General features: G+C 42.6%; 1 protein-coding gene across 3 annotated transcripts in view; it reads right to left on the reverse strand.

Annotated features, from left to right (window-relative positions):
- Positions 1–616: 616 nt before the first annotated feature.
- The window catches only part of MORC4 (MORC family CW-type zinc finger 4), a 54,097-nt gene continuing 40,631 nt past the window's right edge, over positions 617–14,082 (reverse strand). For 2 of the 3 annotated variants that reach the window (XM_041741536.1, XM_041741538.1), the window contains 4 exons: positions 13,882–14,057; positions 3,080–3,767; positions 2,492–2,775; positions 619–2,171 (listed from right to left, as the gene is read on the reverse strand). In XM_041741536.1, coding sequence (XP_041597470.1) covers positions 2,018–2,171; positions 2,492–2,775; positions 3,080–3,767; positions 13,882–14,057 — 1,302 coding nt within the window. In that variant the 3' untranslated portion in view covers positions 619–2,017. Of the gene's footprint in view, positions 2,172–2,491; positions 2,776–3,079; positions 3,768–13,881; positions 14,058–14,082 lie in introns of all 3 variants that reach the window. The other variant, XM_041741537.1, reaches the window with a different exon arrangement.

Here is a 14,082-nt window from a genome sequence, read left to right on the forward strand (position 1 = left end):
ACCCAGGCACCCCCCCTTTTCTTCTTAAGAGCCCAACTTCCCATATTCTTTCCTACTTTGCCCCTCACTCACCCAACACATGGTCGCACATGCTCACTCCCTCCACCACAGGCTGGACCTTCAACACTATGAATGTTTTTCTGACACCACCTTCCATCCGTGTTGCCTGCCTCCAGGCCAAGTCCCACTTTTGCACAGCACCCCCTCTGAAGAGTAAGGATTGCTGAGAGGATAGCTGAATGTGCTTCCTACCCACCGCCATCCCCATTTCAGTACTTATTTCTATTTAGACAACTGGGGCCTTGGATATCATGCCCCAAATGTCTGGCTTGAAGATGAATCAGGTGGCAGGCTAGAGCTGCGGAGAGGTGAGGGCCCGGGGATGGGTGGTGGGGCCCGGGGTAACTATCAGCACTGGTTCTGCTGGTGGAGCCTGGCTCAGGCCTCCTCCCACTCCTTACGGTCTCACTGGACAGTACCTGGCTCGGGAGGGTTTTCCAAAGTAACTCTGCATGGGAAAAGTGAACAGATCTCCAAAACATTCCTTGGCCCATTCCTTGGCACTACCTAATCCTATTGCCACTGCTTGATCCTGCCGCCCCACCTCTCCCACTTTGATTGCTTCTCCCTTCCTACTTCTTTTCATTGTTGGTATATTTTCATGTGTTCATCGTTCAACGTCTGATGAAGAGTGCCTTGAACTTTTTGGAGAGTCCATTCTATATAAACACAATAAAGCAATGAGTAAACAAAATGTCTACTTTTACAAGGGTATAGGTTTTACTATTTTCGGGTAATAGTAAGGGGAGAGCAGCCCCCTTCCTCGGCACTGTTCTGAGTGAGGGATAGTAAATAGATCTCCCTGCTCTAAAATAGCTCCCTTACTACATGAAATCCCAGTCTGGTGGCACATATTTTTTGAGTTGGGAGCCCTGATTTCTTTTTCAGAACTTATGAAAGTGCAAATACTGTGTGTGGCTGGGGAGATGGGCTGTTATTCAACCTTGGTTCCCTTTACACGAACCCATCGCTTCTACCAAATGAATGTGCTTTTCACATTCCAGCTTTTCCCCTGCTTTTGGACATGCTATTCTTCCGGAGGTGATGCTAAATATAATATCAATCATAAATATAAAATTACATTATATGTTCAAGAGTCTCTCATCTGAGATCTAAATCCAAACCTGCTCATTCTTTTTAAAAACAATTTATTTTTTCCAATGTAAGATGAATAATGGGTTTATTATAGAAAATTTGAAAAAGGCAGGAAGATAGCAAGAAGAAAAAAATATCAACCATAGTCCTATCATCTAAAGAACCACCATTGTTGCCACTGTTGCCAGAGTGGTCATGCTTGTTCTTTAAACAAATCTAAGTTTAAGTCCCATTTCTGATGTGAAGCCTTCCTTCACCTTCCTCCCCCAGAACCTCCCTAGCATGTCTGTATCACTCACTTGTACCAGTTAGTTAATGTGGTGTGTGTCCTGTGTTTCCAACTAGGTTGTTCAGATTCTTGAAGGCTGAAACCATGAATTATACTTCTTAATTTATCTCCCAACACCTACTCCATTGGACACAGTATTTGCTGACTGATTGAACCTAAGTGCATACAAACCATTTCAGAAAGGATATGAAACAGGTCAAGTATCTACGTCATGAAAATTAAAGCTTTCAGGTCACCTGGCTTGGTGACTATTGCTTTTCTGTTCCTGGAACTCCTGAAAGCCTATGAAACTAGCCTTTCTCCACACCAAAACTGAATAAGAAGCAGACTGAGTAAGAGCCAGGATTTACTCAAATATTCTCTACATAAGGCATAAAGGTGAGAAGGAGAAAGAGACCACACACACAAGGAGAGAGATGGGGAGAGGGGGAATGAGGGGGAGAAGGAGGGAGGAAGAAGGGAGGGGATGGTTGGAGAGGGGAGGGGAGGGAGAAGTGAAGATAAGAGAAGACCAGAGAAGACAAAAGAGCAGGGTAGGGTACAGAAGGGTATATAGAGTATATAGTCCGGTGCTCAATCCAGTATGTGATTTGCCTCCAGCACCGTATACAGGATCCCATCCACTTGTTCTGAGTCAAACCCGATCTCACGAAGCTCCAAGTGAGGGAGGACAGAAGTAAGGAGATAGCTGACGTGGATACGCAGCCGCGTAAGCTTGGCCAAAGCCCTGTATGATGGAGTGAGGGGGGCAGAAGAGATGACATGAAGTCATTAGCCATCAGAACCAAATGAAGCCCCTTAAAAGCGGGCCTACATTCCTCAATAATGATGCATCCATTAGGTAGGCAGAAAGAAGAAAGCGTGGTGCTATTATTGAGCACGGGGAGGCCGACTGCAGCTCTCTAGGTAAATCCTCGATCCTTGGTGGTCTCTAAATTAAGGCTTCCTCCCTTATCTATGGCCAGTGACAGGGGGCGGGGGGGCGGGTCCTAAGGCCTGCTTTCCCATTAGCACTCACAAACTGAGAACTAAACCCTAGGAATTAACCTTTCTAGGTCATCTCCCTCTGGGGTCCGGTAGGAGACCTGAGCCTTCTGCAGCACTTCCAGGTGCGTCTCTGTCTCCTTCAGTTTCTCTTTCAGTTCCTGCTTTTCTTCCTTGGTTCTCTCCAGCTCAGCTTTCAGAATCTGGAATTCAGCTTGGCGATAGCCCATGTGTTTCTTGCTCCAGTATAAGCCTTCGGTCTCCTGGGTGGTGTAGGTCACCAATTCACTCTGGACTTTCTGGAATTCGGAATGCCAGTGATTCCTCTCCTGTTCCAGCTCCTCCACCTGCAGTCCAAGAAACAGAAATGCAATGACCCCCACATGCTACGAGCGTGCCAAGGTGTGTCCCCTAATACATTCACTCCACGGGTACTCCATACATGGGCCACTTAGGGACCTTCTCCCAACTCCCCCAAATACGGGAGGGGAAGCCCATTCTCGTTCATTCAATAAGAGACAAGGCACAGAACGATTCAATGGTGTCTTTTGCCTTGAGGCCTCCCAGGCCAGGGAATCCACCTGAGCCTCGTCTCTGGGCTCTCCAGGTTAAAACGCTCTCTCAGTCCCAGAAGTAAGGTGTGGCCCTGACCTTTTGCTGGAACAAATTCCGCTCGGCCAAAACACGTTCCAGTTTTTCTGTGGTTCTTTTCAGTTCTTCTAGCTCCCTGTGGTTCTTCATCTTGGGCGTGCTGTGGCCTCCGCTCTCGTCGAAGCCTCTGCCTGGTCCCCCAGCGGCCGTAGCTGGGGCTGCGCCGGAGGCCCCAGAGGAGTAGGGTGCCGGGCTCCAGGACTCCACGGCTTTTCTCCTCTCGGCCAGCTCCTCTCTGTTGAAGGGGATCAGCTGGATGGGAGCCCCCGAATCTCGGACGCCTTTGGCGACGCCGACCACAGCTACAAAAGGTCCCTTGTGTGCCTCCTCCTTGTTTGTGCTGCCTCTGTTAGACTCTTCTGCTACCAACCTGGGCATCTGGTCTTCTAATTCTTCGTGGAGCAGGGACCCATGGTGGTGGTCTGGGGCCCCTGAATACAGCACTGTAACCTCCCGGCTCTGACTGCTATTCTTGCTTGCTTCTGGGTATTCTGGAGAAAGGTATGGCGGGGTGCTTCTCTCTGAACTGGATTTCTCGTGGCTGTTCTCCCCTTCTGGGTAGACGGCAGCTGCCTCAGCCCTCCTGTAAGGGCCAGGCATGGAATAATCTAGAGGAGGTGTTGTCATCTCATTCTGGAGCCTTCTGCGTTTCTCTACCGGCTCCTCTCCCAGAATCCATTTGTACTTGCTGCAAGAAGGAGGGAAAATTAAATGTTAGTTTTAAATTAAAAATTAAATTAAATTGTTGAAATACAAGCTAGGCATATTCTTTTCCTTTGGAGCCTCTCTCCAAACTCCATGTATTAGAGCAGACTCTAGCTGTTAACCACACTCAGTTTGGGTTAGGAATACAACTCTAACTACCCCTGCCCCCACCGCTGGAACACCAAACTCTGCACTCATCCACCTTGTTGAGACAGCAACCAGTCTGAAGGGAGAGGTGAAATCAAAAGGTATGAGAGCTAGCATCTGGATATACAGTGAGACCAGGCTGACTGACCTTGGTAAGAATTCTGAAAGTAGGACTGAAACCAGCCCAACTCAGAAGTCTCCAAACTGCAAAGAAAGGCAGAAACACACACACACACACACACACACACACACACATGCAAAATCCTCTGACACGAGAATGGAAAAAAAGGTCATAAAAAGCCTAGTAGAGTATGCGGAGGAAAACTGAGCCAGCTCGTTAATTTTAAAGTGTCACAAAAACCTTCCAGTTTCAAAGACTTAGGCACATTTTTTTTTATTATTGCAACAGAACACCACGCAGTTCCTTTGCCAGCCAACTGGATTGTGACTACTGCCCATTATTCACTTGTAAAAGTTAATTAAAACACAGGGCCCTCGTCGTCGTTGTTGGAAACAAACAAGTTAAATCGGCCAATTCAAGTCATTTCCCTCTTACGGCAAAAGAACTCCCTTCTGCCAGGGCAAACAGGCACTCCCTCATTTCTTCAGGAAAAGTACAGGATAGGAATCTCAAATTGCCTTCCATTTCTGGCTGCTATACGTACTAACTGTTCTCAAAGGAACCAATGAATCTGGTGCCAATGAAATCTATAGGCAATTTAAAATCAGCCAGGAGGATGGGACCTCCCCCTCTTTTCCTCCCCCATCCTTTTTACCCTGAGAACTATTTTGGCCCTCCATGCACAAAACCATGACATTTCGAGGTGAGAACCACTTTTCAAATTTTTGATGAGAAAGAGTCCAGCATATTATCTATCAGCCACGTCACAGTACAGTATTTCAAGGCTATCCGCCCACTCGTCTCTGCAAGTTCTGAGAACATCTGTAAGACATCTCAAAACTTGGCTTCTCACAGGGCCCTGAATGTCCCTCGAAACTAGGGTTCTCCTGGAAAGAAAACTGGTCTGCATCTTAACAGAAATTGCTGTGTCAACCTTAGGGGGAAAGCAACAGTATTTAGGGGCAGGGTGAGGCCAAATGTATTCCTCTCTGGCATGCTAGGGGCCACTGCAGAGGGTCCGTGTAGTTGTGGTATGCAGCGAGACAGAGGAACAGTCAGTTTGGAGGTAGGGAGGAAGGGTGGATGATACCAGATAGCAACACCACAGTTCTATGAAAGGCAATTGGAGTCAGATGATCTCCCTTTTTTAAAAAATATTTTTTCTTTATTTATTTATGATAGTCACACACAGAGAGAGAGAGAGACAGAGACACAGGCAGAGGGAGAAGCAGGCTCCATGTACTGGGAGCCCGATGTGGGATTCAATCCCGGGTCTCCAGGATCGCACCCTGGGCCAAAGGCAGGCGCCAAACCACTGCGCCACCCAGGGATCCCCATGATGATCTCCCTTCTCTTCCATTTCCCATTTCTAGGGGTTCTGCCCTTAATCACCTCTCCCTGTATTTCTCTCCTTGGGTAATCTCACACAACTCCATGGCTATAGCCTCCCAGCCCTGGTCTCTAGTGGTGCACTTCCAGTTGCCCATCCCATATTCCTTCCTGGTGGTCCCCACCGGTATCTCGGGATGTATAAAAGTGGCCTTTTATTTTCAACTTCAAACCTGTCCCCTCTCCTAGGTTTCTGATCTGTGGGATGACACCAGCCAACTCAGGAATTTTATATAGTTCTATGGGCTATCGACACCCAGGTTTGAGCTCATGTAACTGCTCCTGAACCACTGCAATGGCTTCTCCCCAGTCTCCCCTTTTCTCACCTCTGATCACCTGCTGTCAAGTTAATAATCTTCCTAAGGCACTACCCTGATTATGTTACACCCTTCTTTGAAATCTTTATCTGTTGTTCCCCACAACATAAAAGTTTAAACGTCTGTCTTAGCTTGGTGTTCCATTCCGAACCACAAAAAATATTTATTGAGCACTTACTCTGTGTCAGACAGTGTGATAAGGGTTTAACGTGTGTGGTCTCATTCCATTTTCTCTGAGGTAGGTGGTATGTTTGTCAGAATTTTTTAAAGAGGAAACTCAGATGTAGAGAGGTTAACTTTCTCAAGGTCATAGAGGTAGTCAGTGGCAGACCTGGGACATCACTTGGCCCTAACTTCCTTGAAAGATGCCAGCCAAAAGAAATGCCCCATGATTTCTCATGCTGCTTGTTTTGATTGGAATGCCCTTCTCCAACCCAACACTGTATGTCTAAGACTAGCTCAAATGCTACTTCTGAATTCCTATAGCACCCTAGCTCTCTATTATAATATACATCACTTTTTACCTTGTGTGTGTGTGTGTCTCGTATGTTCCCTACCGGAAGGACTAAAGTATAAGCTCCCCTACAGAATAGAGCTTAACTAACTGCGAGGTGGGAAGAAAGGAACAAAAATCTGCACCTAAGAGGAAATCAGAAAGCAACTACTGTGTGAATGAGAGGAAAAGAAGTGGATTTTACTGAGTGGTTCTAGTACTTAACTAGTTCTATAAGTAACGGTCTGGTTCTTCCCTTTAGGGATTGATTCTTATTCTAGACCTGTCTTCACTCATTTAATAAGGATTAATTTTGGGTTCACATACCAGGAATTCTTTTCCAACTACATAGCTGGTTTCTTCTCATTTTTTCTTTTATCATACACCTTAATTGTCTGTCTACAGCTGATATTTTCACAGGAACTGCATCGAATCTGTAGCTCAATCTGGGGACTACTGCCATCATAACAACACTGTACCCTCTGATCCATAAACATGAAATGTCTTTCCGTTTATTTAGTTCTTCCTTAATCTCATTCAATAATGTTTTATGGTTTTGTTTCCAAGGCTTACTTGCACTTCTGTTAAAACTTATTCCTGAATACTGTATTCTTGAAGCTACTATAAATGGAGTCATTTTACTAATTGCTTTCTTAAATTTTTCAGTGGCTATTTATTTGAAGTATAGTTAATGTAGTGTTTTATTAGCTTCATATGTACAATATAACAATTCAACAATTCTATACAGTACTCAGTGCTCATCCAGATAAGTCTACTCTTAACTCCCTTTATCTATTTACCTACCCCCCACACTTCCCCTCTGGCAACCACCAATTTGTTTTCTATATTAAAGAGTCTGGTTTTTCTATTTGACTCTTTTTTTTGTCTCTTTTTAAATTTGTTCACCTGTTTGGTTTTGTAAATTCCACATAGGAGTGAAATCAAATGGTATTTGTCTTTCTATATATGACTTTTCACTTAGCACTATACCCTCTAGTGCTGCGGTGGCAAGATCCCATTCTTTTAACAGCAGAGTAATATTTCACTCTGTGTGTGTGTGTGCACATACCACATCTTCTTTATCTATTCATCTGTCAATGAACATTTGGTCTGCTTCCATATCTTAGTTATTATAAATAATGCTGCAATAAACCTAGGGCTGCATATTATCTATTCAAATTAGTGTTTTTATTTTCTTTGGTAAATACCAACAGTGTAATTACTGGATCATATGGTAATTCTATTTTTAATTTTTTCAGGAACTTCCATACTGTTTTCCACAGTGGCTGTACCAGTTTGCATTCCCAACAGTGCAGGAGGGTTCCCCTTTTTTTACATCCTCCCCAATACCTATTGTTTCTTGTGTTGTTGATTTTAGCCATTCTGGCAGGTATGAGGTGATATCTCATTGTGGTTTTGATTTGCCTTTTGCTGATGATGAGTGATTGACCATCTTTTCATGTGTCTGTTGGTCATTTGTATGTCTTCTTTGGAGAAATGTCTGTTTAGGCCCTTTGCCCATTTTTTAACCAAATTATTTGGTGCTGTGTTAAGTTCTTTATATATTTTGGGTATTAGTAACCTCTTATTGGATATATAATTTGGAAACATTTTGTCCCACTCAGTAGGCTGCTTTGTCATTTTGTTGATGGTTTCCTTCACTATGCAAAAGCTTTTGGTTTTGTTAAATTTCCATGTGTTTGTGAATTTCCCAAATCGCCTTCTGTTGGTGATTCTAATTTAATTCCACTGTGATTAGAGTAAAACCTTTGTATACTATCAATCCTTTCAATTTATTGAGGCTTGTTTTGTAAACACATGGTCTATCCTGGAGAATATTCCATGTACATTTGAGAAGAATATGAAGTGCTCTATATGTCTATGTCAGGTCCAGCTGGTTAATGGCATTCTTCAATTCTTCTGTTTCCTTGTTGATCTTCTATTCATTATGGAAGGTGGAGCACTGAAGTCTTCAATTATTATTGATATCTGTTTCTCCCTTCGATTTTGTCTGCTTTTGCTTCATATATTTTGGGGTCTCTTATTAGGTCCACATAGAAGTGTAATTGTTACATCTTCCTGATAAACCCTGTCATTATGAAATGTCCCTCTGGATTTCTGGGTAACATTTTTTGTTTAAAGTCTATTTTGTCTGATAGTAGCATAACCATTCCAGCTTTTGTATGGTATATCTGTTTCCACTCTTTTATTTTCAACCTATTTATATATTTGAATCTAAGGCATATTTCCTGTATATCTGGATATTTTAAAATACATTTCTTACTATGGTGTTTCCTTACTCCAGTACTGCTTTGGTCCTACTCTCCTTCTTTATCCTATCATCGTCAAACATTTACGTCTGTTGGATGAGCCCAACAATAAAGTTGTATGCATATATAAAATCATATATATATATATATATATATATATATATATATATATATATATACACACACATATAGTTTTATGAAATTATTCTTTAAATTAGTTAAGAATAGAGACTGGGAAAAACGCCATTATACTGCCTTTTATAATTGCCATTGCCAGTACTCTTGTTTTTCTTCATGTGAGTTTGAGTTTGAATTACTCTTTGGTATCTATCACGTGCTTTCAGCCTAAAGAACTCCCTTTAGTATTTTTTGAAAGGCAGTTTTTCTAGAAACAAATTCCATCTGCTTTTGTTTACCTGGGAATATATTATTTCACCCTCATTTTCTTTTTTTTTTTTCTCTTCATTTTCTAAAGATAGTTTTACTGGACTTCAGCTTCTTGCTTGACACTCCTTCTTTTACTACCTTGAATATGTGATCCTACTGCCCTCTGGTCTCCACTGTTTTTGTTTGTTTGTTTTAGTTTCAGAGGTAGCATGTAGTGATTCATTAATTGCAAATAATACTCAGTGCTCATTATATCAAGTGCCCTCCTCAATGCCCATCACCGAATTATCCCTTCCTTATAATGGCTGCCTTGAAGTCTTTGTGGGCTAAATCCAACATGTGGGCCTCTTTAAAAGCAGTTTCTATTATCTGCTTCTTGCTTTTTCCTATCTACAGGTCACACTTTCCTGTTTCTTTGCATGTTTCATAATTGTTGGCTGATGACTGGATATTTTATAAGTTTTTTTTTTTAATTTTTAAGTAATCTCTGCAGTCAGCGTGGGGCATTAACTACCAACCCTGAGATCAAGAGTCGCACACTCCACCAACCAAGGCATCCAGGTGCTCTGACATATGAATATTTTACGTAACACAGTATAGCACCTCTGGATACTGCTACCATCTCCCTGAGTGGTTGATGTTGTTGTTGTTTGCCTGGTTGGTTATCTAGTGACTTGGCTGAACTGTCTCCATGAAATCTACTTCTGCTACAGGATGCAGCCTCCAATATTCCTGCTCAGATTTCTGGGTTTTTCTCTCTCACCTGGCAACGTGGGAGTCACCCTGGGGTCAGCATCAGGCCACTTACTGATCAAGGATTATGTTTAAGTCCTCTTAGCCAGTTAGATTTTTACCCTTTACCACTGGATGTATGTGTGGCTTTGGAGGCTGCTATTACAGTTCAAGGAATCTACTTCTGCCCCATGTTCAGCCAGCCCAGTAGAAGTGGCTTGACTTTTCCCTCTCTAATCACCTCTCAAAGGGCACAACTTTGAGCATGCACACAGTCTTCCCATCTACCAGGATATGTATGTGTGATTTATTTTTAAGTATGGTTTCCTAGGGGTTGCCCCTGGGTCAGAAAAGCTTCTTGTTCAGTCAGTGGTTCCTCAGAGGCCATGTTTAAGCCCCTACTGCCAGTGAGGGCCCTGTCCCCTTTGTTGTTTGATCTGTGTGAGGCTGGAGGGCTGCTTTAAAGCCCACCTCATGTCCTAGCCAGATTGCTCCTGAGTAAACCGTAGCCTTGTGCTTATGCACAGCCTTGCTAATACCAGAGCTGACTGTGATCCCAGGAGAGGTCTCCTTGACTTTTTCCTTTGCTCTGTTACCAAACTTCTGACTGCTTGGCCCTTTTGCTTGTTGTAATGTGTATCATAGAGCTATGAGTGTCCTCAGTTATGGTTCACCAAGACTTCCATTATTTTTGAGAATGCTTCAATGTTTTCTTGGCTTGCTTCTTCAGGTATGAACCTCTGCCCTATATGCATGCAAGCTGTGGCTGGGGCAATAAGAGTCTGGTATTGCTGGCATGCTGCCCCTAGATGAGTGTTTCCACCCTAAATGGGGTCTGGGTGGGAGAAGAGAGACCCAGTCCTACTGGGTCGGTCCAGAAGAAAGCTTTTGCAAGACAGACCTGGGGAACATGTGAAATGTTGGAGGTCTTTCTGACCGTGGTGAAACCATAGCTGTAGAATGGGAGCAAGGGAAAGAGGAGTCCCTAGCTTCTTGACCACAACCACCTGGATTAGAGCTCCCTGAGCCCCCCCTTCCCCCCTTTTGGGTAAAATACAGCTTGGAGGGGGATGGCAGCAAGCTCAATGCTGAAGATTGTTGCCGTTCTCTCCGAGATTTCATAGATTTTCTTGAATGGATGTTTATTTGCTGTAAGCCTCTGGGACAATCCCCAGGAGCTTCAAATGCTTGTTTTGTTTTGTGTAAAAATATTTTCCACTCAGACGGTTATTTGTTGGTGAGAGTCTGTCACATTCCTCATTTCTCCATTCTGGAAGTCTCTCTCATTAAACTGTTAATACTGGCTGCTGAATCAATCTTACTCACTTAACAAAATTGTTCTTCTGTTTCTACCTTGTGTCTGTGGTTTCAAATATGCCTTTAGACACATCAGAAAGTCTGTCTTCAACTCCTTCAACTATTACAGTGTAATTTCTTTTTTTTGTTATCCTTTTAAAACATGAACTATTTAAATTAGCCTTTGATGTATAGTTTATTCAAGGGGTCTCTAAATATCTAAATAAATTACAGCTACTAATTGTCTCCTCTATCCATATGCTAGTGGGTACTTTAAATATCAAGTTTGCAACCACACATATGAAACCCAGCATGTACTGGAGATACTTATGTATCTAACTTAGACTACCATAAGCTCCTTCATTCTTGATTCCATGACTGCCTTAGAACATTTCCTTTCATACAGCAAGCACTCAAATGTATGCAGAGTGAATGAACAAAAAGAACTATTTCCTTGAACAGAAATAAGCAGGAAGATTATGCTTGCTTACATACTGGCTGAGTCCATTCTACACTGCAAGTCCTCCCATCCCCTTGGCTAGTTTGTGAAACTTACAAAGCTATTTCCAATGACCCCTCTGAGGCCCCTGCTGGGTCACAGAACTTACCCTGCTAGAACCTTTAAAAACTCTCTTGTGTAGTGTGGGCTTTATTTAATCTAGAGTTGGAAGGCTGTACTACATGACCCAAGGACTCTTACCAGCTTCAGGTTTTGATTAATAACAAAGGAGACCTTTGTAACTCCTGACTAAACCTATTATTTCATTAACATTGTTTTACCAAGAAAACCCTGTATGTTTTATGAAACTAGCATACCTTCAATTCTCCCTACAAAAAAGGCAGACTCTGCAATCGATCTGAATCTCCTTATACATGTAGCTTATAATGACACAATCAGCTTACTGACCTTACATAAAGCATGACATTAGCAACATCAACTATCATATTCTGTCTTTCCCTTGAAAGGATATTATTCTCAAATTAAAATTATACACGAATGAAGCAGTTTACCCGTCCTCTACAGCCAAAACCCAAATCTGGACATAGCAGTTCCATAAATATTTCATACAGAAATCCCATTACAGATTGATGAAGTATGCCACCCAATGGACGTACTGCCATACTGCACTCATCAAATACACACATTTATGTATCAGCAGTTGTTATCTCCTTCAGGTGGACGAGAAACCACTCTAGAGTAAGAAAAGAGACACTGAAGAAAAAGCAAAAGAAAGTGGTCCCAGCAGGGAAAGGATAGCCTTCTGAGAGCAACAACACCTTGAAATGCCAATGGCAATTCGGGTGCATGATCACCTCAAGGAGATCAAAGTAGAAAAGCAACAATGTGCTTCAAAAATGCACAGCACTTTACTGGATGTCACTCTGGACCTAAAGTGGGGGGTAGAAAACTATGGATGGGAACAGAGTGGAATTGGACTCAAGGCCCTGAGACTGGCTGGACTAGGTCTTGCTGCACAGTTCTATGTTAGAACCAGCTCCTTCCCTAGGGCTCCAATTTAACATTAGTTACCAAGTGCCTACTATCTTCCAAGGCACTGTTCTAGATGAGCTCACAGATTCTCATTTAATTCCTTTGGAGTTTTTTTTTAAAGATTTTATTTATTTATTCATGAGAGACAGAGAGAGAGAGAGAGAGAGAGAGGCAGAGACACAGTCAGAGGGAGAAGCAGGCTCCAATGCAGGGAGCCCAACGTGGGACTCAATCCCGGATCTCCAGGATCAGGCCCTGGGCTGAAGGCAGCACTAAACCGCTAAGCCACCGGGCTGCTCTCCTTTGGAGTTTTATTAGTTTCACTCCTAATAGCTTACTTCCTCTTGAGACTTTTTGTTCATGTTCAGGGAGAGTCATGGGGTCCTTCCAGTTATCTACAGGGCTTAATTGTGAAGAATCACAGAATAGGGGATTGCACACATGCAGAGATGTTTGTCTAGGTGAGAAGCTGAAAAGACTCACCTATGAAGCAAGAGACAAGGAAAAGAATCAGTATCATTAGGGGAAAAAGCCAGGAGTTACTTTTTCACCTTGATATGTATTCCATTGCTTCTAACCTAGAATATATTAAAAGATACCCCAAATGAAAAGGGTCAATGAAAAGTCACAACCCATTACATAATAGTCACATAATCGACGACTACATTAGTTTCTACTGTTAGGGAGCAACTCTGTACCTGCCTTATGGTTTGGCCCTGCCAGAAGTGAGAAGCATAGTAGAGAGGAGAAGGCAAGTCATATTAGGAGTCCTGAGTTCCAGTCTCATGGTAGTAGAGGGGCAGTCATATCTTTCAGCACTTCACATACTCCTGTTATTTAAGAAAAATAAAAGGTATGCTCCTTCCTGTTATGAAGACTAACAAAATTATACCAATGAGGTGGTAGAAGATGGACAAGTAAAACCCAAAACGAAACTCACATTCATAATTGATTCTAGGAGACAACGAACTAGAAGGCTTGCCTCACAGCAAACTTCTAATAGTTATTTTTGATATGTGGCCAACATGTGCTAGGCCTAGGGGACCCCACAGGACTTCTATATTCATCAACTTAGGGGAGAGAAATAATGCTTCTCTATGTAACATCACCTTACATTTGGATTGTACATTATGCTTTTCAAAGACTTTTCATGTCCATTGTTTCACTTAACATGGTTCCCAATGTAATGTGACTACATAACACATTAAAGAGTACTTGTCAGAAGATTACTTCCAAAGAGAGACAGACAGACTTGACATAGCAGTTTCAGCAGTAATACTGAAAACATGCAATTACATGCAACACACAACTCTATTGACCCAAAATCGTGCGTCTCCCCCAAAGTCCATTGCTAGACATTAGGAAAAACATAAACATGATAACCATACCAGCTGACTTTACAGGAAAATGGACCCGGAGGCTTATTATTGAAGAGACTATGTTTCTGACCCACCTGGAAAACTGAAAAACACTGGAGTCCAGAGGCTTAAGCTGAAGAGAAGGTGTCCTGCTCTCTTCTCCAACAGATGGAGGCCAGCTAGGAGTATTGATTCCCTCATATCCGATTGTCTTATTGTTCAATTCATCCACATTTTGAATAGCAGGGATCTTCAGTGGATTAACAAATACCTAGCAAACAAAGAAGTGATTCGTA

The sequence above is a fragment of the Vulpes lagopus genome, chromosome X (genome assembly GCF_018345385.1).
Source record: "Vulpes lagopus strain Blue_001 chromosome X, ASM1834538v1, whole genome shotgun sequence".
Classification (NCBI taxonomy): Eukaryota; Metazoa; Chordata; class Mammalia; order Carnivora; family Canidae; genus Vulpes; species Vulpes lagopus.